This window comes from Phalacrocorax carbo, chromosome 1, assembly GCF_963921805.1.
Source record: "Phalacrocorax carbo chromosome 1, bPhaCar2.1, whole genome shotgun sequence".
Taxonomy (NCBI): Eukaryota; Metazoa; Chordata; class Aves; order Suliformes; family Phalacrocoracidae; genus Phalacrocorax; species Phalacrocorax carbo.
This window is the reverse complement of record NC_087513.1, coordinates 118140145-118163298: the sequence shown is the minus strand read 5'-3', so window position 1 is coordinate 118163298 and position 23154 is coordinate 118140145. Positions and strand designations below refer to the sequence as shown.

At 40.8% G+C, this 23154-nt stretch overlaps 1 protein-coding gene across 2 annotated transcripts in view; it reads left to right on the top strand.

Annotated features, from left to right (window-relative positions):
• Positions 1-23154, top strand: part of KCNJ6 (potassium inwardly rectifying channel subfamily J member 6) — a 170523-nt gene that overhangs the window by 104279 nt on the left and 43090 nt on the right. For both annotated transcript variants that reach the window (XM_064471734.1, XM_064471744.1), the window contains one exon: positions 21662-22582. In XM_064471734.1, coding sequence (XP_064327804.1) covers positions 21662-22582 — 921 coding nt within the window. The remainder of the gene's footprint in view (positions 1-21661; positions 22583-23154) is intronic.

Genomic DNA, 23154 nt, shown 5'->3' with positions numbered 1-23154 from the left:
AGATGGAGCTTGTATGAGGGAAACTGTTTTTTAACTGAAAAAACAGTGACTTAGAAGGGTACGACTGGTGACTGGATTTATAGCTTGTGTGCACACTAGGCTAGTGCTTGACATAAAGCTGCCAACTGCCTCATCTGAAATGCTATAACAGGCTGACAGATTCCACACTAGAAAATAGAGGTAATATTGATAGTCTTAATAACCACATTGGGGTGAATAATTACTTTAAAGCTAGGAACTGAATGCTGAAAGACATTGTTTAGACAGAGCCTCGGTAGTAAACTGTGTTTGAAAAGGCAGGCCAACATCTCTGCTGAGGCTTGCCTGATTTCTTATTGGCTGTTATTCATTTTCCCTCCATGATTAACACTGTCTAAAACCCAAAGATTTAAGACTCTTTCAAAGCTCTGCTTTTCTACCCACAAGTATGAATCTCAATAGCTGCTGCGTAATATAGCATATCTGGTGAGAAGAGTTTGATAACTGATAACTTGAAGTGGTCAAGGTGCTTGTACTAATAAATTACATTAGCCAGACTGGCACCCTGACAAATCCTTTGAAAACATGTGAGAATAGTACACAATTCAAAAAGACCATGAGAACACGAGGTATTAAGATGGTATTGATTTCCACCATTTTTGTAACCAAAACCTGTGCTACAAAGCCCCAAAAATCAGAAGGAGCTATAAAAATGCAAAGAAAAATGGCAAGAGAAAAAGAAAACAGAACATCCGAATGGCTTTTACATTCAGAGACATCCCAGTGCAACTTGGAAATCAATTGTATTCCTCTTTTATTTTAGACAGAAAAGTTATTGAGGATGAAAAGTTTCATGAAAAGAAATAAAAAACAAATCCCAACACACAACCTAAGTCTTGTTTGCTGCTTTATTCCATTGCAACTAACATGTTATTATCTCCACATCTATTGAACTCTACTTACTTTTCCCCCTCTTTGAATCCCTTCATTTATAGCAACAGATTATCTCAATTTTCAGAGCATCTCACTTTTCCATTCCAAAGAGTTACCATACATCCACCACTTCATACAGAGCAGAAACTATGAAGTGTAAGCAAATGCTAATAATGTCCCTTGTCAACAGAGTGATCATCCTGCTTCTTTTATACTGATGCTTGCAAGGGTCAGGAGGAAAATGAAATGTTTTCAATACTTCTAACATTTCTTTAGAATTTGCAATTAGCTGGAAGTTTGATTGTCCTCATCAAGGTGGACCTATTAAAACTAAATATCAGCATGTCCATTAAAATTAGTGAATAGGTTACTTTTATATGATTTTTAAAAATTGTTTAGGAGTCTACAAACCCCAAGCTGGAAGGTGTGCTCCAAGTGTCCAATTCTGCAAAACCTTTCACACAGGAACAAACACTACTCAAATTGGTTCCTGCTGGAGCACTGCTGCAATAGGAGACAGAGACCCTGGAGAATCAGGACACAGTGATGATAATAACGGGATCTTTTTACTTGTCTCCATAATAGGATAGGATGTTGCAAATTTTCATTCCTCTTAAAATATTATAATATTTACATCAACAGGAGGCTATCCTTCCTCAGTTGTATTCCTCTTGGTTTTGCACCATGAAACTAATTGGAAGTTTCTTCACAGTCTTTGAAGAGAGCCAATGAGCAGAAAATAGACATGGATACTTCTTAGTCTGTATAACAGCAGTGAAGGGTCTCTATGGGGTACACATGCTACAGATGTCTGAGAGTACAGCCTTTCATATCCAGGCATAGGAACATTTGGAGCCAAGCCACAGCCCAGTGCAGGAGTTTCTTACTTGTCACCCAGCTTCCCATTAGGCTAATGCTATCAAAGACAGGGAAGGCTAAACCCACCTCTGAACTCCCATCAGAACCCTCCTTCAGAGCACAACAGCTCTAGGATGGCTGAAGTATGTCAGGCTATCAGGAATCAGCAATCCCTTCACAATGAAACCAAGCAGATTTGCCAGTAATCCCACAAAGCATACTAGCAAGCATAAATCCAAAGCAGGCACCTACATTATCTTGTCAGATTAAAGCCAATGGGCAGAGAAGTTTCAGGTGCCAACTCACCTAGAGGACCCCAGAAAACATATTGCAGGTTCCTTTCCTTCTCTATTGTCCTCATTTGTAAGCAAGCTAACTGGGTACAGGAAAGTTACTCTCACTGTTTAACAACAAATTTGCATATGGTTTCCTTCTTTTGTTTTCCTTATCCAAGTGAGTTGGGTATGGAGCTATAAAATACTTCTAGGCTAAGGCCTACAAAAATGAAGACTCACCACCCTGTAAGCAGGCTGGTCTGCACCGCCAGTGCAAAGAGCTGTAACATGCCTTTCCTCTGTCCTCCCATCTGTACATATGACTCAGAACAGACATAGAGAAAACAGATAAACCCAAGATCCCTTCACCAAGATGGTTATTTTTTCCTACTTACCGTTCTCCCCTTGTGCATTATGGGCAGATCTTCTGTTTCAGCACCCAGGTACTAATGGAAAACTGTCTCCCACTGAGTCTCCCCACTATGCAAACTCCCTGTATCCATTACTCCGATGGGCAAGCAGCTGGAGAAGCAGCTTCCCACACCTCCTTCCCCGCAACCCTCTCTGCCCTGTGCATGCACTGCTTGAAGTTAGCAGGCACAGACTACCTGGGAGTCCTCACCAGCACCCAGATACAGCAGGGAGCTTGGCAGAGCCTCAGTCATAGGAAATAATCTGTCCTAGAGTTCAGTCCATTACAGAGACAGCGTTTACATTCTTTCTCTTCTGCAGTTACATCTTATAAAAGGGAAGAAAAAATTGATGTCCCAAACCAGGAGTGTTACAGCTCAGAGCTGGCTACCTGTTTCTGACAGTTGCTGGGTCCCAGTTGTCATTGCCAAACCCCACCACATTACAGCAGTATATCTTCTCTGTAGCCCCCTGTGAAAGCACCAGGCCCACTTCAGTAACAGCCACTTGGACAAAAGCATGTAGGTGCCAGGAGTACAAAGTGTCCGGGGCAGGTTTATCCTGTGCTTTTGGATCTGACAAGAATTTGAGCACTTAATCAAGTAAAATAGAATTTGAGGTCAATACTGTGTCCAGCCTTAACTGGTTTGCCAGGTCAGAGATCCCATGCTGCAAAATTGCTGGTCCCCTACTTTATCCACTGGTTCTGGCTTTACGTAGGAAAACAGAGTGTAGGTGTTCCCTCCTATGGTTACAGGCTTGTTCTCCAGCTCAAAGTCACTTGACCAGAGGCCAAGAGTTTCATTTTATTTTAAGTAGGAAGAGAATGGAACAGAAAGACTAAAAACAGTGACAGCTTTATGAGGAGGTGGAGGAGAACAAATGCTGGGAGTCTTTTTAATCAAAAGGTCCAAAAGGACCTTTAAAATCGCTAAATCTTATGCCTGGCATAGTACAAGCCCTGAAATTTCACCCTGCAATTCCTGACTAAGCTTTGACTTCTCTCAGAGGAGATTCCAGGCCACCCTTACTTGCGTTAATGTTCCTAGGATAACATCACAGAAGATTAAATGTGTTCAGCCTGCCAAACAAAGGGAGTGTTTTGTGAACAGCACTGAGCGCTGCTTTTCCCCTGCCAATGTGGAGATAACATAATATATTGCTGCCTCCTACAAACATACTTACCAGTGTGCCCAACTGCATTTTTTAGCTCCTGTTATTAACATTGTCTGGACCCAATAACATCAGCACACTTAAACAGCACTGAGAGGATGAGCAGGGTGGGTGAGGAAGCACTGTTCCTTATTGATTTGACAAGAAGGCTTTACCAGAGACAAGGCATACTAATGCTAAATATAAAAACAAATAGTCCAGGTAATTGCAAGAGAGGGAAGGTGAATGGAAGCAAGTCAGGCAATTTGTTAAAACTGATCACAGGTGAAAATCAAGAGGTTGCCCATTTAGCCACAGCATCCCTGCAACAGGAACTTGTGCTTAATTTACATGTGAATAGTATTACAGTTTGATTGTCTACGCTCAGGCCAGCCATGAACCGTTGAAATCAGTTTAACTAATAGACATTTATCACAGTCAGCTGTTATTAATGTCTTGCCAGATGTTGCTAGCAGAGCTTGCTCCGCATAAGACAGTGATAATAAATACATTAACATGGTGAAGGTGCAGTGCCTGTCATGTCATGCACTGGAGGCAAACCTGTATCAGTTCAGGGCATCAGCTCCTTGTACAGATCAGAGCTCAGGCTTAAGACTAACTTAGAAATGGGGTTACAGCTTCTTTGGTAGCTACATAAGTAACACCCAGTGTGGGTCATTATACATTTCCTTGCACTTTCTGAAGGTCCATAAATGACATTCTCTCATTTTAGGGGTGATGACTGGGTCCCTGGAACGCTTAGATGACAGTGCAGCAGCAAGTCTCTTTCTTCCCAATCCTCTGTTCACCAAACCTCAAGGAAGCTTGCCTGGGACCCTCCCATAACGCTCTCTTTAAGGTCCCTATACATACACAAAAATGAGAAATGTGAGATGAAAAACTCTTATTACACAACGGTCCACAGAAAGTACTTACACCATTACCTTTTTTATTCCAACATTAACAGAGGTGTCAAGAGAGTGAATGTCTCACTGCATTACTATAACACCCTTATCCAGGCTGCCTTCCCAGTGTTGTGTATGTGAGCAGGTAAATCTTGCTGACTACCTCTGACACCCTCCGCCAAGAAAGAGGCAGTCTGTGGCTAGAGAAAGCAGTGCTTTTCCCACTTCACTTTAGTGCTGCTGATCATTTCTGGTTCCTCTGGGATTGCTGATTTACAAACTCACTGCTCTCTTGGGCTTCAGAGGAGAACAGTAGGTCTGGGGCTATCTCTGGCAGCCAAACACATCAGGCAGAAGGAAATGCTTGCTCTGCTACTGCTCCCTGTTGCCTGCTTGAGGAAGTGTCAGATAAAAATGTCTCTGATGCAGCTTCATGTACAAAATACCAGTCGCACAGGCTGGAGGAGGAGTAACAGCCCCAAAATAAAGAGTTTAGACATCACTTCAGAGCTCAGTATCCAATGTGAAAAAAATGTGCTTGTATACAGATATGAAAGAGGTTCCTGTGTGTCTCCCCCACTCTTCCTGAATGCATACTCATTGTTTTGTATTCCATGTATCTCAGGTCCTCATTATCCATTTTACACACGACTCCCACATATTTTGTCTAGATGGAAATAAATATGCATTTGTTAACACAAATAAGGTCCGTATTGGGATATATGGGAGGTGTGAAAGTCAGACACAAGCTCAAAATCTTAATGCAGCCCTTATAAAAACTGTAGTAATAATAATTATAAGACTTCCCAAAGTGACAAGGCCAGAGTAAATTGGCAGATTTTCCACTTTTTACCCACAGGTTTTGTCTGGGTAACTCTCAGCCACGCTGCCCCCTCCACAGCTGATATCACAAAGGACTTCTCTTCTAAAGCTTAACTTTTAGCATTATCCTAGATGTGCCTAAAAGTTACATCGAGACACATGCTATTAAGCATTTTAATGGCAAATAGCTTATTTACTGAACAAATTATGCTTTAAGTATTCTAGCTTTAAATCTGCACATTTGGGTCAAACTAGGTAAATATTTTTCAACTAACTATTTTTTTATTTTTTTCCTAAGGAGGACAATGTAGCTATTATTTCTAGAAACAGTATGATATTTGTGGGTTAGATTAATAGAGAAAAAATAAATAAAGAAAAAACGGTTAAGATACTTCTTACCTCTCCTTCACCCTTCCTCATTCCCAACACCCATGGTAAGCATCAGACATAAAGGACAGCCCAAGCTCCAATCTTGTCTTTGCCTTACTCAAAGGCAAGTCCAAGACTTCTCACCCCATGTAACGGCCAAGTCTGTGTAGCATCAAAAGCGGAACATTCTTTAAGAATGACACCTGCCTTTGCTCCTCCCTGCCCTATGATGCTATCATTTTTCTGAAGACTGAGTTATAAATCCAAACTATTAATATTTAGAGGCAGGCAGAATAATTTGTTGGATCCTATTTTTAATTGCTAGAGATTCTGAAAAAAAAATCCCATCCAAATAAATCTGAGGTCATTTTTCTGTTCCACCACCAATCTGAAAGGCAGCTGTTTACGAAACCATACTGTGAAGGCAAATGAGGATGTCTGTTCAAAGAGTGAAAAGAACTGATCAGATTGCTTCTGCATACTAGCCATTGAAAGAAAGAACTGCTTTGAAATGTTTATTTTTGCCAAGAAGTTCTTTGTGTCCATCTTGTTCATTGCTGGCTAATTACCACCTTTGCAGACAATCTACATGACTAGATCTCCTTGGAAACTAGCAAGGCTAGGAAAAAATAAGTCTAAGACTATATTTTAACTGAAAAATCGTTTTATAGCAGTGAAGTAAGGTCCAATCACCTCTGATGTCAACCCATCACAATATTTACATGAACAACAAAGTTATCCTAACAGAATAGAGATCTTTCTTAGCATCTATCCACTTTTTCTTAGCATCTGTCCACTTCTTATGAACTCTTCCATTAACTCCAGAGGACATGTCAATGACTTCAAAAAAAGTAACATGTATGTTATACAGCTGGGACAATATAAGAAGAAAAGTGCTCCACCATCCCATGAAAGAGGGAGAACGTAAACTTGGTGGTCCATTTCCCACCAACACCCCTGCAACCCTACCTCCTGCATTAGCCTTCTTTGAGGGAGCATCCCTGCCCCATCCTTTCACTGTCTATTCAAAGACCTCTTGTCTATGGGCTTGCCAAACCACTTTTGAACTTTCTGATATTGTCCAACTCCACAGCATCCCAGGGCAGCAAGCTTTCAAAAACTACCTGCTGTTAAAGGAATACTTTCTTGTAACTGTTTTAAAACCTATCTTCTACTAGTTGTGAGAGATCCATGATACTGTGAGACTCTCCATTCTCCACCTCCATGCCATCCCTCTCAGCCTTCACCCTCTTTAGACTGAAGAGCCCAGGCTTTTCTTACCATCTCTTTGAGTGCCAGAACTCCTCCACCCCTTTGGCTGCCCATCTCCATTAACTTCTCCATTTCTTCCATGGCCTCCTGAGGTCCAGGGACCATGCACACACATGCAGTACAATATGAAGTTACCTGGTTTTAGAAGGTGGCTCATGGCCCTGAGAACAAATGAAGCTGTGACTATCATCTTTTTTTTTTTTCTTTTTGGAAGCCAAGCAGCCCTTGGGCCTCAGGTCTTAGATAGGAAATAAGGAATATAAAGATTCATCTTGGCCATCCATGGGATGCCAGGGGAGCTGTGCAAGTACTCTATCCTCATAGATGCTACATGCAAATCCTGAGGCATCCAGCACCAGCTGAGACCCCCAGATGAGAGTCAAAGAGTTGAGTAAGACTTTGCGCAAGTCACTGAAAGGAATTGTCACCTGCTTTTCCTAATTCATCCCATCACCATTTGTCCTGGGCAAAGAGAAGGAAGCTACAGCTTAATCATAAAGGGGCTGTTTTGCAACCAGAATTGAAAGGAATAAGACAAAGGTACTCTCTATAACTCCACAAATTAATCTCATCCTATGCACAAACACAGACCAGTCTGAACACTGCAAACCCTTTCTTTCCCATCACTGTCTCAGACACAAATCTGGACCCTTATCTCTGTTACCATAGAGCCTCCTTCCTCCTTTCTCACCAGCTGCCTGCCTGCACGTTCTGTTTCTCCCTCTTCAGACATACCCATGCCAGTGCCCAGTTATTTCACTCTGCCAACCTACCACCCCCCCACATCTCTGACATCCCGGGGTCCTCATTTCTTTCCCACACATCCATGTCCTCTGATGCTCCCATCAGGATAGCATAATCAAACTTCTAGGGAAGGCCCTTTAAAGCTTTTGTCATTTCATTAAAAATGAATCCATGTGCATTTCTGCCACTTCACCTGCTCTGATCTCAAAGCACTCTCTTGTAACTGCTGTCCCTATTCAGAAAGCCTAGGCGTCTACAAAGCCACTGGTCACATCCTTTAGACCAGCCAGGTGGGCTGCCATGGTGCTTGAGCTGCTGGGGGACTCAGGCACCAGGGAAGGCAGCTGAAATCCTGCATCATTCCTGGCAAAGCATTACCTTTCTGCTGCTGGCCTCAGCCTCAAAAGCAGTTTGAATTAGTTTAAAACAGAAGAAAACCAGAAACCTACCCAATACACAAGCTAATTTGTTTGCAAATGTTCCACTCTTATTTCATGCATGGAAAGCCAATCTGAAGCAGCCAAATTCTATTTTTACCATCTCAGTTTTCCATTTAATTTTGCTTTTGGATGCACAAGATTTGTGTTCTTGTTACCAGTCTATTCATTTATCAAAAGCTCTCCTCTGTAGGTTCAATACTTTTGTTTATTGCATGGAACTGATTTCTCTTTAGAAGGTCAGCTCCTTTATCAACTATTTCTTTTAGTGAGTCCAACTACAGGTACCTGACTAAAGAAAGATATAGAATTCACATTTCATTACAGCCTAATTATTGTTTCACGTAGTAGCTCTAACAAGAGCAACCTGTATTTCTGATGCCTATGAACAAATCCCTGAAAGATAGCTCATACATTTCTGCGCTAGATCTCATCCCTATACAAATTAGGAGATGGGTGAAAAGCAAACCTACTCTTTTCTCTCAAAATATCTAAAGGCTACAAAAGCTTTGAACTGTTTGCGCTCATGCTGAGCTTTGCTAGCTCCAATAAAGATAGATGGGCTTTGCTAGCTGAAGGCTAATGTACCATCTAAAATGCCAATTGTTTAGAAAACTTAATACCAGTTCAGCCTGTTCTGGTAAGATCCATACATGCTGTAGAAAGAAAATTTAAATCCACACTAGTATTTTAATTTCGTATTAAACTCTACATTCAGCCACCCAGAAACAAATGTCATCAAGACTGCTTAACAGATTTGCAGAAACTGGATGTTGCAATCTAGCCAGCTGGGATAGCCTGAGAGCCCAGCACCATCAAGTCTTTCAGAAGGGTTCCAGTTACCTCTCAAAGTACTTTATTTTTAGAGAGGAAAGCAGTGATCTAGTGACTCGTGCATGGGACAATCCTGGTGAATGATGGGTTATTTTCAGTCAGACTGGAAAAAACTATAGGAAAAATTAAGAGCCAATCAAAAAGACTTTTACATATCTTTTCAACAAAGTAAGACAAACAAAGAAAAGCTCTACCTCCCCCAAAATAGGCATTACAAAGTCTTTCATATAATCCCTCCATTTTGAGGTTATTTATCCTTTTGAACAACTTTGTTTCTTAAAGCTAGGTAAAATTTTACTGTGAAAAGAAGTGAAAATTCGAATTCTGAAACCGTTGCTAAAAGCTCCTGGTCTTCAGTATTTCACAGGCAAAATACTGCATGTTTGAAAGTCTGAAATTAAATGTCTTTTCCTTCATAAAATATTTGGAAAATCCTGTTGGTCAAACTGCTTCCAATTTACAAAATATTTCAGTGCTTACAATTCTTTCTTGCTACCCATTTCCCTATAGAAAAGGATAATAGCAATTATAGCCATAATGGCAATTTCACAGCAACTACTTTGATTCTTTTTTTCAAAGAAGTTTATAGCCCTATTAACTTTATTATGTAGCTTAAGTGAAATAACATAGTAAATGGTAGTTTAGACACCATTGAATTGTTTATTTCAAGATAAAAAGTTGCTATTTGTTGACATGGAAACATTTTGTGTGTGTGTGGTTTTGACTTATATTTTCAGTCATGTTGGGTCTGGCATTTTACTTGCCTAAATACATCTTTTTATAAATTCTTATGTAGATGGGTATAAAATCCAGTATAGCTGATGCTCATTGCAGAAAGGGTATATGGTTTTTCATTTAAATAAAACAAAGGTAAGAAAATATCTGGATTGAAACCAGACATACATTCATTCAATCTTTTGCTCTGATTCAACTAAAAATTTATTTTAAAGAAAATTAGTTGAGTCAGTTTTATTTTCTTGCACTCAATTTGATTTGTAGACAAAGCCACAAAGTCTGACCTAAACAAACCTGTTGTTGAGTGGGGAAGCCCTTCTATTGAATATGAGCATCAGGCAGATCCAGCCTGTGGCTGCACTCTTACTGCCTGAAAATAAAAGCATCCAACCCTTCAGGCTCCACACAAAGCAGGAGCAATTTTTCTGAAGATACTTCACAGGGACATTGAGTGGAATAGCTATTTGAAAAAATATTTGACTGTAGCTTTGGAAGCAGCAGCCCGCATGGAAAAGAAACATTTCTTGTAGTGCGCTCTTATCTAGATTCCTTGGCATCTGATAGTGTGGTCAACTCAGTCTGTTTTTATGACCCTGGTAGGGATTTAGTATTTCTGAGACCTCCACACACTGTCAAGTGCTGCTATGTCTACCTCTCAGCATCAAACTGAAGAACTGAAAGAAACCTAAAAGCCTAAATATCAGCCAAAGTTTCAAAAGGAGGCCAGGCAGGGTGATGGTTAAGGCTCATTTCCTTAGGAAACAAGGCTAAAGTACTGTTCTGTACTTACCATTTCCAGGTTATCAAAATACCACAACCTGAAACAAAACATTGACCCAGCTGAAATTATGGAGTTTGTTTTTAATTTCTTTTTCTAAATGTTTTTTAAATGTCACTTCCAACCTTATTTCTCAGGTATTCTTTCTCTGCAGTCTATAAACAGCACAAAGTAGAAACAAGAAGTCAGTAGCAAGAAACTAGGTCTTTGTATTTCACTGTGACTTCTTTTGGCAGGGAAAGGGGATGAAGCTGGTGATGGCCTAATTATTTAGCTTAAAGAAAACAGCCGGAATCCCAGTATCAACTGCAGTAAGGAAGTTGAGGGAGATGAGGAAGAGGAGGGGGATGGAAAGAACATTGCAGCTGTTCAGATGAACTAAGTAAGAGGAGTAACTGCCTGGTCTCTGAGAAAATGTTATTTGTGAGGCAACGTTTGGATGCAAGAATTTGATTTTGTATGTTAGGCCAAACAAACTATGTCATTCACCTCAACTGACAGAAAACTGCATACATCCACCAAGTCACCACCACAAGAGACAGTAGTAGTCACAGCAATATTGTTTCCCCAGCATATATGAGAAAAAAAATTAGGAATTTTTCTTCTCAAGCATGTGAAAAAGTTAAATTAAAATCCTGTCTGATTTTTGTAAGGGAGGAGCACCTTGCTCTTCTGAAATATGATGCCTAGAAGCAAAAGCCACCAAAATCCTCATTTGACTGCAAAGAAGTTATCAAGAAAGAAATCTCCATTACCAGATGGAAAAAAAAAGTTCGTGGCTGTTTCAATCTTCCCAGTCTTTCCGGCCCGTTCTGTAACACCATATACAGTAATAACAGAAGGAAAACCAATATGCTTAAGCAATGTCTGTGACCTGGGGGCAGCCTGTCTAGGGTGCAGCTCAATGTAAACTGAGGGGGGCAAATACAATTTAAAGAAGGAAATTTGTGACAATTTTCTCTTTTCCTTCAAGGAACGGGTAGGAGGAGTCAGGTATCTGTACTTTGAAGTCACTCTGTACCCTGTAGTCCATATTTCTTGAAAAAGCAGACATAGCAAGTAACAGTTCTTTCTAGCTCAAACACTTCATCTTTACCAATCGCATTCAAACAGCTCTCCCAAAGCCTTGCTTCACTAGGAAGCTGCTGCTGGGCAAAATCAGCTGCAAAGAAGCAGTCAGTGGGGTGTGTGTGTATGATATTTTGCATCATAGCACGCACATGCACACACACACACACTACCCAGGGTGCTATTGCCAGGTGGTTTCCGCAGTGAATGATCATCTTGACCTAGGAAAAGTTTATTCAGTGTAGGCGATGTTTTGCAGAGAAAAATTAAACACTCTCAAAGTCATCCCAGATCCCCTAACCCTAAGCTGGTCAGGTCCAAGACCTGTATCTATAGGCAGCATCTTCTGCCCATTTCTGTAAGAAAGTACTAGAAGTTCTTGAGCTTGGTCTGCAGGCTTACTTCGCTGCATAAGTTATTGGCTTCAGTCAACTGGTACAGTATATTGATTGAATCAGTTCCTTTCTTTCTGACAAAAAGATTCTTCTCCATTCTTCTTATGCCTTATATTTATGATAGTTCATTGATCAAAGCAAAGCAAGCTGTCGGAGTATGTCTGCAGCAGTCAAGATGGTTCCAACACCTGCCCAAGGAGCTCTGTGAATTTTCAGGCACAAAGCTGTCTCAAGGTTGTTCAGCAATGCAGGAAAAAAATGTGTTTGACTATCCCAAGGACAAAGATTCATGTAAAGCCACCTTTACTTCAGGAAGGGGAAGAAAAAACCACAAGAATAGAGTTGGGATAGAAAACAGCCAACATGAAAGTGGGAAAACCATTTGTATCAACTTCTGTGAGGGTCTATTTCTCTCCTCTCTAGTGACCTAACTGGACAGATAGACTTTGACAAGGGCAACAACTGCCTGCCTTGATTGCTAAACTTTTCACATACTGTAATATGCACCAGGCTCATCACGAATCTGACTAAATCTATAATCCTAAATGAAACCAGGCCAGGAGTTGTTCTGCAGTTTTGAGAGCAAGTGACACAGGATGTCCATGCCATGCTACAGAGCACTTGGCTCTAGGTCTTGTGTGAACTTTATGTGTCTTGTTTTTGAGGCATAATTAGTATATTAACAGTGGGGGGTTTTTTCCACTTCAAATTACCTGAAATAGAATGAGGTCTGTGTTTCAGACCGAGGTTATATGTTGCTTAACTCAGAGGTAGCGTGAGGGCCTGTGGAGATGTCTGAGGGAGCAAAGCCTGCTGGGACAGTGTTGGCAGATGAGATGTTACCTGATCTAATCTCATCCATGCTGTCTAATGGGAGCAGTCCCTGGCACATACTGTCTCCCAAACCATTCCCATGTATTCTCTCAGAGCACTAGTCGGCATGGGCCAAAGCCAAGACAGGTAGCTTGCTGACATTTAGCAGAACAGATAATCAGCATTGGACAGGCAAGCCAAGCCCCTATTTACTTTTCAGCTTCCAGAAACAACCAGGACCACGCCCCAGATATCAGTGGCATTGCAGGTGCAGAATTAAATGAGTCAGAATTACCTATAGGAAATGTTTGGCTGATCAGCTAATTTTTGTCTCTAGAGTCTTCAGCTGGGCAAATTTTAATGGGAAAGAATCATGAGAAGAAGAAACTAATTCTTCCCACCTCTTCTCACAAAATTTTAGAATGCTTTTTTCCATGTAATCAGTAAGGAAAATATGTGGTGAAACCTCACACAACTTCCCTGGACGGCTGAGCTGTGAATCTATAGCTCAGACGCAAAAGACAAGCTGCAGAGAATATGAAGTCATGTTCTTCTCAGAGGTGCACAGGGGAAAACAAGGAGCAATGGGCACAAGCTGTAGTGATGGAAATTCCAATAGGATATAAAGGAAAAAAAAAGGTTCTGTGATGGGACCTGGGACAAGGCCAAGAAAGGCCGTGGAAACTCCCATCCTTGGCCCTGAGCAATGTAATCTAACTTTGAAGTTAGTCCTGCGTTGAGCAGGGCATTGGTCAAGAGTCCTTTAGAGGTCCCTTCTGATCCAAAATATTATATAATTTTTAACAGGTTTTAGGGGGTTTTTTTATTTCTAGCAGTTAGAGTGTGTAAACACAAACAGTTTAAAACTAATAAAACACAGACAGTTTAAAACTTATAATAGTCAGAACAGTAATCTTCCTTTATGCTTTCTCCTTTTCCTGGTACACCCCACAGAGGTGAAAAGTTTAGTTTTAGTAAATCTCTGAAGAAATAGTGCAAGTGACAAATAAAAATTTTGACATTAGTACACGTGATAGTAACTGGCAGAAATAGCTGGAGTTGAGTAACTGCAAAAAAATCTCTCAGGGGGCATGTCAGACAATGACAGGTTACAGCAACTCAGGGAGACATACATCTGATGCAGTGGCATCAGAAAGAAAGCATGTGTCCAGTATTTGCAGCTATTAAGGCCTGTCAGCACTGTGAATCATTAATGATCCCTATTATCCCTACTACAGCAGTTGTCAGCAGTTTTGCCACGTGGAAATACTAGACATGAGCCAAGGTCTGATGTTGCCAGGTGGCATGACTTAGGATGGGACACCTGGGCTGTCTCTGCCACTAATCTTACCCTGCTGCTTGCAGCAGCAGTGACAATAGTAAGCATTTTCCAAGTGAAAAAAAAATGCATGCTTTCTATCTTTCTCACCTTCTCAGAAGAAACATTGCTTCTGAAGAAGCTGTTTTCTGCATTGGTTGTGGATAGGACAAGAACGCTGTAGCAAAGGAGGCTGGGGCCTGATTTTGTCAAAAGAGGCAGAGTACCACTCTGACCTCTTTGTACATTGCTATGGGCGATTGCATGCAAGAGTCTCTGATTTTAATGCCAGCCTTGCACACTTATTGTGGCTAGGAATCTTCACTCTGCTTTCCTGGTATTCCTCCATTGTCTGGTCTTACATTCATAGGCCATGATTTTCAGAGTAACCGCTCTTCTGTCCATCATGTTAAGCTTAATCTCCATTGTTCAACATTCTCTAAAATTGCATGGGACACTTATTTGTCTCCCTTTTGTTTCTCTATGGGTTTGTCATTCTCAGACTTTCCTATTTATTACCTGCTTAAGGTGAAAACATCTTTGCTTTTGCCTTTTTGTTGAGAGCAAGGGAACAAAAGTGGGGAGGTTGAGCGTGAAGGAGTAGTGAGCACTAGACAAGTGTGATAGACCATCTGCCATAAAGGATAAGAAGGAGTTGTTAATTTAGCATATAGCTTGTGGCAGAGATTACTTGTACCATCCAGGGGAATATGATGAATAAGAACATGGCACAAGGCAGAGCAAATGTGCGATATCAGCTACAGCCCATATATATGCTGAGTCTGCTCAGAAGAATAGCATACAGTCACCACATACATAAGGAGGTCAATGGCCAGCATGTATGCTGACATCAAAAAAAAAAAGTTAATCTGTGTAGGTTCACAGGTTTTCAGGAGAACCCTTACCCACCCTGAACCTCTAGGTCAAGCTTTTCTAGAAGACGACAGTCTGGAAAAAGTCATGTATGGCTAGACTAATCAGGCAGGAGCAGAGATATGTAACAGCAAACTCTCCTCATTGCAGAAATCTGTTTTCAATGCCAGGCATTTGCACTAGAGATGGCTCTGAATTAACATTGACGGCAAGCAATCAGACTTCAGGTAGTAAACAATTTCATAATCCAATTTGGGATCCCCAGCCTGGTGAAAGGCAGAAGATGTTGACAATCAACTGTCTCCACACATCCTTGCAAGCTCGGAATGTGTAGCTTTTTTACACTGCCCCATTTATGTAACAAAGCCAAGATTGTTAGGCTTCCCTGTGCTTCAAATGAAGCTACATTTAGAAAAACAGTCATAAAATCAGCATTCTGGAACCTTTAGTGGTAAATTCTGTAAGGAATGGTTAGAATCCAAGATGAAAACTACAAGGTCAAATGACTACCAAAAACGGAGTTGTGGTTTTTTAAATTTACATATCAGCTTCATTTTCCATCCTCCATAATAAAAGGGCCAATAATCAGAAATGAATGGAAATGTGTGTACTGCATAGAGGCAAACTCTTACTCAGGCTGATTTTTTTTGCAGCTGTACAGGCTTAAAAGAAATGAAAATAGTAGAACATTATTTTTATCAAGTTGAATTAGAAGGCAACGATAGAGCAGGTAGTGCAAAAAACCAAGGTATCATCCTTACAGCCTCTTTTCTAATCATAAATACACTTCAATTTGCATTTCTTTTCTAGTGAAAGCTGCTGCTGAAATAGATTTAAGTCATACGCATGCTCTCTCTGAAATTATATTTATGATTCTATGGGTACAAATAAGTAATTTGGTTCTTGAAGAAATTTGCCAAGTCAGTGTTTATTGAATATTTCAACATTTCAAAATGAGGACTAGACAATGTTCCCAGCCGAGTGAATAGACAATCTTGCATTGATTTCACCAGCACAGGACCAGATTCTAATTCCCTTTTTTTTTTTCAGAAGAAAATCTGCATTTTGTGATAATGACTGCTGACAATTGTTAGCTGATCATAAAAATCTGCATTTTTTTCTGTAAACAAGACACTTTATCCTCATATCTAGTGGTAGTACACAGTGTCTTGCAGTACAGATTACCTGGTCTCACTGAGAGCGATACAGGCTGAGTTCATCAAACAGGCAAAACCCCCTCTATTCTGAGAATATCTGTTCCTGTGTGCTCAGTGCTCATCAGATCTGAGATTTTACAAAGCTCTGAAACAGTGACTAAAACCAGCCAGAGATCAGGCAAAGCATTTCAATTTCAATGCCCATCTGCTTCCTCTCTCTGACTTCTTGCATCACAGGCAAGAAAAGAGACAGAAAGACACAGACTTAGAGCAGAATATTGAACATTGCAGAAAATGTCTTGTGCTTGCTGTGCAGTGCTACACCTTCTTCTCCTGATGTCAAAGCCTAACAACCTCACAGAGGCAGTGAGGAACAGCAATAGCCACATGGTACTGTCAAATATTCCACAGCTGAGGTCAGTGTCAGGGAGGTTTATGATAACAGAAAATGAGAGATGAATACTGAAAAATGCTCACAAAAGGCAAGCTCGGGCCTTACAAATACAAACACCTGCTTAACTTAAAAGTTGCCCTCGTCCTATTAGGGAAGTGGGGAATGACTAACATGCAGGCAGAAATCACAGTCAAAATTATGTCTGCCTGACATTTGTATACGTGCAATAAAACCCATGAGAACAATTTATAGATTATAAATGATTTTTTGAAAATAGTGACTTTTCAATAGATTTGAATACAAACCATTCAAAACTCTGTTAAAAAGGTTAAAATTAGTCTATTAAATTACAGTGAAATGTTCACTAAACTCTCTATATCAGTTTCTGTTACAAAAAGGTCAGTTATAATTTGTAATATTCTCTGTTGAAACTCCTAATTATCTTGCAGGTCATCCTACTCTAATATAGTATATGATCAAAATATGATCAAAATCCTTTTGCTTTGTATTTGTACAGTACCATGACAAGATCTCTGAAGCACTACCAAAGTACAAAAAAAAAAAATCACATTGCTAATGATAAACTGATTGGTTAAGGATTATAGTAATATGTTACATTTACAGCCATAGAGGTTGTAAGAGTATCTCCCATACAGCTCACAGTTTGCTGCTGACACTGGATTCTTGTTATTCTACAGACTCAGAATAAAAATATGTGCTTGGAAACACTGGTTTGTGCCTTTCCAGTGCTGTTCTGGAATAGGCACTATCAGGACATGAACACTGGTTATATCTTTACTAGAAAATAAAATGTTCCCAAGCACTGGCACCCAATTCCTTTTATGGTAAATTTCCTAGAAAAGCCCCTGGCATCATTTTGACCAGTGCAGAACTGAGTACACACAATTCCTGGCTACATTTCAGGTGTTAGCATGAGACACAGTCTACTCCTAATAAGCAGATTGTGTGAGACTACTCTGCTCTGAAATCAACAGGCGTTCAATAATACAAGTGTGGGCTGTACCACTCCATTTAGCCTCCATGCTGAAGAATAGGCCTGGGCACATTTAATTTACTGATAGCCATAGCCAGTACATACTACTGCGATAAAACACAAGTGAACTATTCAGGGACTTATTTAGGAGAACTCCTTGTCATTTGCTGGAAAATTAAAGAAGTCACCGAAATCTCATACATGTTGTATGCATTTGCCTAAGGGACTCATTGAAACAAATCCTTTGAACAGAATACTCTGAATTGGCCTAAATTGGCACGGTATTACTAGCTGGCCATTGTGTCCAAGCAAACATAATATTTACTGGGAGAGAGGGAAGCATTCAGAAGTTCGGTTTGTTTTTTTTTTTTGCAGTGCAGATTAATAATATGTATGTATTTTTGTCATGAAGAAAAGTGGAGAGAGTAAAAATAGCTCTCAAGTGAGAGAGCTGCTATTCACTCCTCTGTTCCTGGAACCATGACAGCCATTATATAACCAAAAGGAAAATTAAATGAAATAAACAGCATAAGCTAATTGGGTTGATATCAAGTAAAAATATAATTAGTCAAAGTGTTTTGTGGCAAAGGCGCTGACAATATGTGGCTGTACCTCAGCCTTAGTGGTGAACAGGGATCCTGCCATGTGTTCCAAACTTATTCATCAAGCATTTCCATGGAAACACACAGATGCACAATCCTTGGATCACTTATTTCAGGAATCGCTGCACTCAAGATTCACTCTTGAGATTGGGATTGAGAACTCAGACCAGGAGAGGATGATGGGCTCTGATTCTGATCTAGAAACCTCCCCATACAAGCATTCATTTGGTCTCTCAGTAGGAGAATTTGGGTGAGGGAAAGAGTAAAAGGACATCTTGCATAAAAAGACTAAAAACTTGACCTTAATTTTTCCTCTAGACACTGCCTGAGAGTTGAGAAATGACAGCCCTGGAAAGAGCCTGAAGAGTTTACAAAATGGCCAGATGCCCCCAGGGAGATCAAAATGTCCACAAGCATGTTAGTGAGATGCTATACTGAGAGAGACGGGCTAAATGCAGTCACGGGGTTTGGTTGTCCAAAGCTGCCCTCTTACATACCAGATGGGAGTCAGCTCTGGTGTGAACTCTCAAGGTTAAGAAAAGTTCTCCTATGTTGGAAGGGGCAGGTCTCTGAAGCCCACTTACAGTGACAATGACAGCCCACCACCATGTGTTGGGGAGCACAGAGGCTCCTTGCTCCTGCTACAAAACCTACAGCGACTTGAGAAATTGTGGCCCTTACCTCTCTTTGCAGGTCAGCTTATGTACTGTAAAAGACAGGAAAGGCTGGTTATGATGCACAAGGGCTTAATCAACACAAAGCGTTTTGAAAGCATCACGAAATTTGTTGTATGAATAAAAGGTGGTTTATTGCTAGCAAGTACTTCTGTAGGAAGTAAACATGGTATGCAAAGCAGGCTAGATGGGTGCAGCATATGACTGGTAGGCATCCCTGGATGGGGTCATGTCCTCAGATTTCTCCAGATGTCTCTAATAAAACCATCACGTGTGTCCCCTCCCAACCCTGTTATGGTTTTTAGCATGCTACGCCATTTGTGGTAAGATATGCTCGGGCAGGGAGGTCTAGGACATGGTTGCTTCTAATAGCAAGGTCAAAAGTAGGTATATTCTCAAAGACAAGAGGCAACACCTGCACCCTGTCTCTGTGTTCATGCCAGGCTCCTGCTGGGAGGAGAAAGCAAAATATTCATAATGCCTTAAAGATAATGTATGACATTAAACCAGCATTACTAGTCTAACATACATTGCATTAAAGCCTCGAAAGCCAGAGCCTTCGTAGGCTGTTCATAAGCATTTGTGGGGTGCATTCCTGCAGTGATGTGATAGCTCCTGTGGACTGAAATTTCCTTAGGCACAATAGAGTTAAATGTAAAGCCTTAACTTCAAATTTTCTAGCTTTGGCTTAAGCCTGCCTCACAAAGTTCCTGCAATGCTTTTTTATTGTGTTGATTTCATCATACACCACACAGCATTAATGATAATGCAAGTAGACACACCGTCACCAACTGGGGTAAGTTCATACAGAACTGACTGCCTTGTGACAAGACTCCCAGTGCTGTCACTAACATCAGCCTGAATAATGCTCTCTTTGGACACAGTAGCAAGTTGCAAAAGTGACACAGGATGGAGCACACAGTCTTTAAACACAGAACTGCTATCAGGTTTCCATGCTATAGTTGGCCTTTGAGCCTCTCTTTTAACACAGGAAAGGATATAGGACTGAACAGAAGCTTGGCTGGCAGTGGTGCTGGCCAGAAGGAGAGACAACCAGTCTCCAACTCTATTTTTTTTTTTCTGGGTATTTCAGTCAACTTCACAAGGGTCTGTGATCTTTTTCCACAGGGATGAGCCTGCACATCTTGAAAAAGCCACAGGTGCTGTGATACTCCACAGATGACCTGCTATGTAGCACATGTTTCTAAGAGTAAGACTCTTAGAAAATGCTTTATGAGCCATACTGACCCACCAAGAGAAGCCCCTTGTGCAACCCTCTCTCTGGACAAGAGCCCAAGATTCCCTGGTAGCTCCTCCACATGAAAGGGTTTGGGCCTACTGCCCAGGGCAGTGCCAGGTGGAGACACTTAAACCCATGGGGTGCCAGAGACAAGACTCCTGTGTCAAGCAGGAGCTTTGATGGGTTTCTGTCCCCATTTTCCACCAAGGCAAGAGGTACTCAGAGGCAAGCAGAGCCCACGGAAATTAAGTGCTTCCCAACCCAAGCTCCTTGTCCCCAGCTCTCTGCTTGAAGGTCACTACCCACAGCAGGACGGGGCAGCCCACACCTGAGCCTGCATAGCAGTTACCGCAGCACATTAATGTAAACTGTGGCCATTGCAGGGTGCACTGACAACACTGACTGTTCAGGAAAAGCGTCTCCATAAACTGATGGTACAAGATCACATCAGTGCTGCTACATTCAGAACCAAGCACCTAGGCAGAGCCAGCAGAAGCCTTTTCTCTTCACAGCCTGGCAGCAGAATGATAGTAGTTGGCCAGAAGGGAGAAAACTAAGAGTTCAAGAGCTGAAATTCCTGCAGGAACAAGCCCCAGAGTGCAGAAGGGTTTCCAGGAAAAAGACAACAGTTACCCCAGACCTCATGGGGTCCTCGGTTTAAAGCAAAACCCATTTGATTAAACCACTCTTCTCCTCAGTAAACTCTTCTTTCTTGCACAGAAACAAAATGAAGCTGTTTATCTCAGATGGCTGGGAAGCAAAAAAAAAAAAGAAAGAAAGAAAAAAGAGAAAAAGAAAGAAGGCAGTTACTGTCATTTCTGGTTTTTAAATTCCTGTAAGATACAGCGAAATGCTGTGTAGGCCCATACAGTTAGAGGAAAAGGCATACTTGAATTAAAGGCTACAGGCATACTGAATTAAAATGAAATAATGATCTAAAGTACTCTATGGTTTACATTACTGGGAGAAGGACATGTAATTCCCTGTCTCAGTATCAGCGAGACATTGATTTTCTATGGAAATGTGCTTGGATTGCTTTTGGTATATATTACACTGAAGCCTGCCTTTCCTTCAACAAGAGTAGGGCTAGTTCTTTCTAAAAAACGTTGGGTTTTTTGAAACTCCTTACACCTATTTAATACTTTTCCCATAGCAATACAATTCGTAGAAAAAGAATAGTTCAAAAATTGTTTATTTTCTCTGCTCATCTTGTTGACTGAAACCCCCAGGTGAACCCATTTCCTCATTTATACCTGTTATCTCCCAAGATCTTTCTTGGTGCATAAGAAACCTCATTTATTAAACTGCAAAGGGGGGAGGGGGCAGAAAGACCTCCTTGAACACATCCTGCAGAATTTAAATATGGGTGTAGGTAAGATGACCTGATAGATAGGAAACAAGAAAGAGTTTTCCTTCAAAGTATTTCTATTCAGCAATAAATTGAGTATGCTTGGCATCATCTGACTTTTGTGTTGTGCATCTAATAGGCGAGCAAAGAAGAAGGATGATAATTTTATTGATTAATAGCGATTTCATTCAGTAATACAGGAAGAAGTTGTGTGGTGACTTAGAGAAATAATAAGAAAAATAATGCCTGCCTTTTTCTTGTTTGTTTTTTTTTAATGGCAGCTAACGTACTGGAAGAAGACTCAATGGAGCAGGACATAGAGAGCCCTGTCACTATTCATCAGCCAAAGTTGCCCAAACAAGCTAGAGAGGATCTGCCAAAAAATATAAACAAAGAATGTGCCAAGAGAAAAATCCAGAGGTATGTTAGGAAAGATGGGAAATGCAACGTCCACCATGGGAATGTCAGAGAGACTTACCGTTACTTGACTGACATCTTCACTACCTTAGTCGATCTCAAGTGGAGGTTCAACCTGTTGATTTTTGTCATGGTTTACACTGTGACCTGGCTCTTCTTTGGAATGATCTGGTGGTTAATTGCCTACCTGCGAGGAGATATGGATCATATAGGGGACAGCACGTGGACCCCATGCGTCAGCAACCTCAATGGGTTTGTCTCAGCCTTTTTATTCTCAATCGAGACAGAAACCACCATTGGGTATGGTTACCGGGTCATCACGGACAAGTGTCCTGAGGGAATTATTCTGCTTTTAGTGCAGTCTGTTTTAGGTTCTATCGTCAACGCTTTCATGGTTGGCTGCATGTTTGTGAAAATATCCCAACCCAAGAAGAGGGCAGAAACCTTGGTTTTTTCTACAAACGCAGTTATTTCCATGCGGGATGGAAAGCTGTGTCTGATGTTCCGAGTAGGAGACCTTAGGAATTCACACATTGTAGAGGCATCAATACGAGCCAAGTTGATCAAATCCAAACAGACAAAGGAGGGGGAATTTATACCACTCAACCAGACAGATATCAACGTAGGTTATTACACAGGGGATGATCGTCTCTTTTTGGTTTCACCACTGATCATCAGCCATGAAATTAACCAGCAGAGTCCTTTCTGGGAGATTTCCAAAGCCCAGTTGCCCAAAGAGGAGCTAGAAATTGTTGTAATCCTAGAAGGAATGGTGGAGGCAACAGGTAACATTTCTTATACTTTGTATAAGGTAAATGCTTTAATTTTAGAAAGGAAAATCAGTGGTTTTGCTTCACGTTAAAGGAATCACTTCAATAGTCATTACATTTGAAAAAGGCATCAGTTATCTGGTTAGCTTCAAAATTAAAAGCATGCCCAGTTTAATTGTCTGTTCCACCTTGCCAAATGGAATTAGTGTTGTTTCTGCTCTGTTTGGAAAATGGGATAGCATTTCTCATTTTCTAAACTTTTCACAGCATGTCACCCAGTTATTTGTTGTTCTATTGCAGGAGCAACTCAACCACTAGGACCTTGTGGGATAAAATGATTTAGAAAAAAATATCCGTACAAAACTCTGTTTATGATTAACATGGAAGCACCATAGTTCTTGCTGCTCCCAGTCACACATGGGTAACTACAGAATAACTGCCTCACACGTGAAATTCCTAGCCTGCTTGGATCCAGTAGGAAGTGATAATGTGTTCAGTTTTCTCCTTTTGCTTGTTTGTTCACTTGGGTTTTTTTTAACTTGTAACGTGGGGCTTGTTCCACTTTAGTTCACAAATGATCTGTCTGA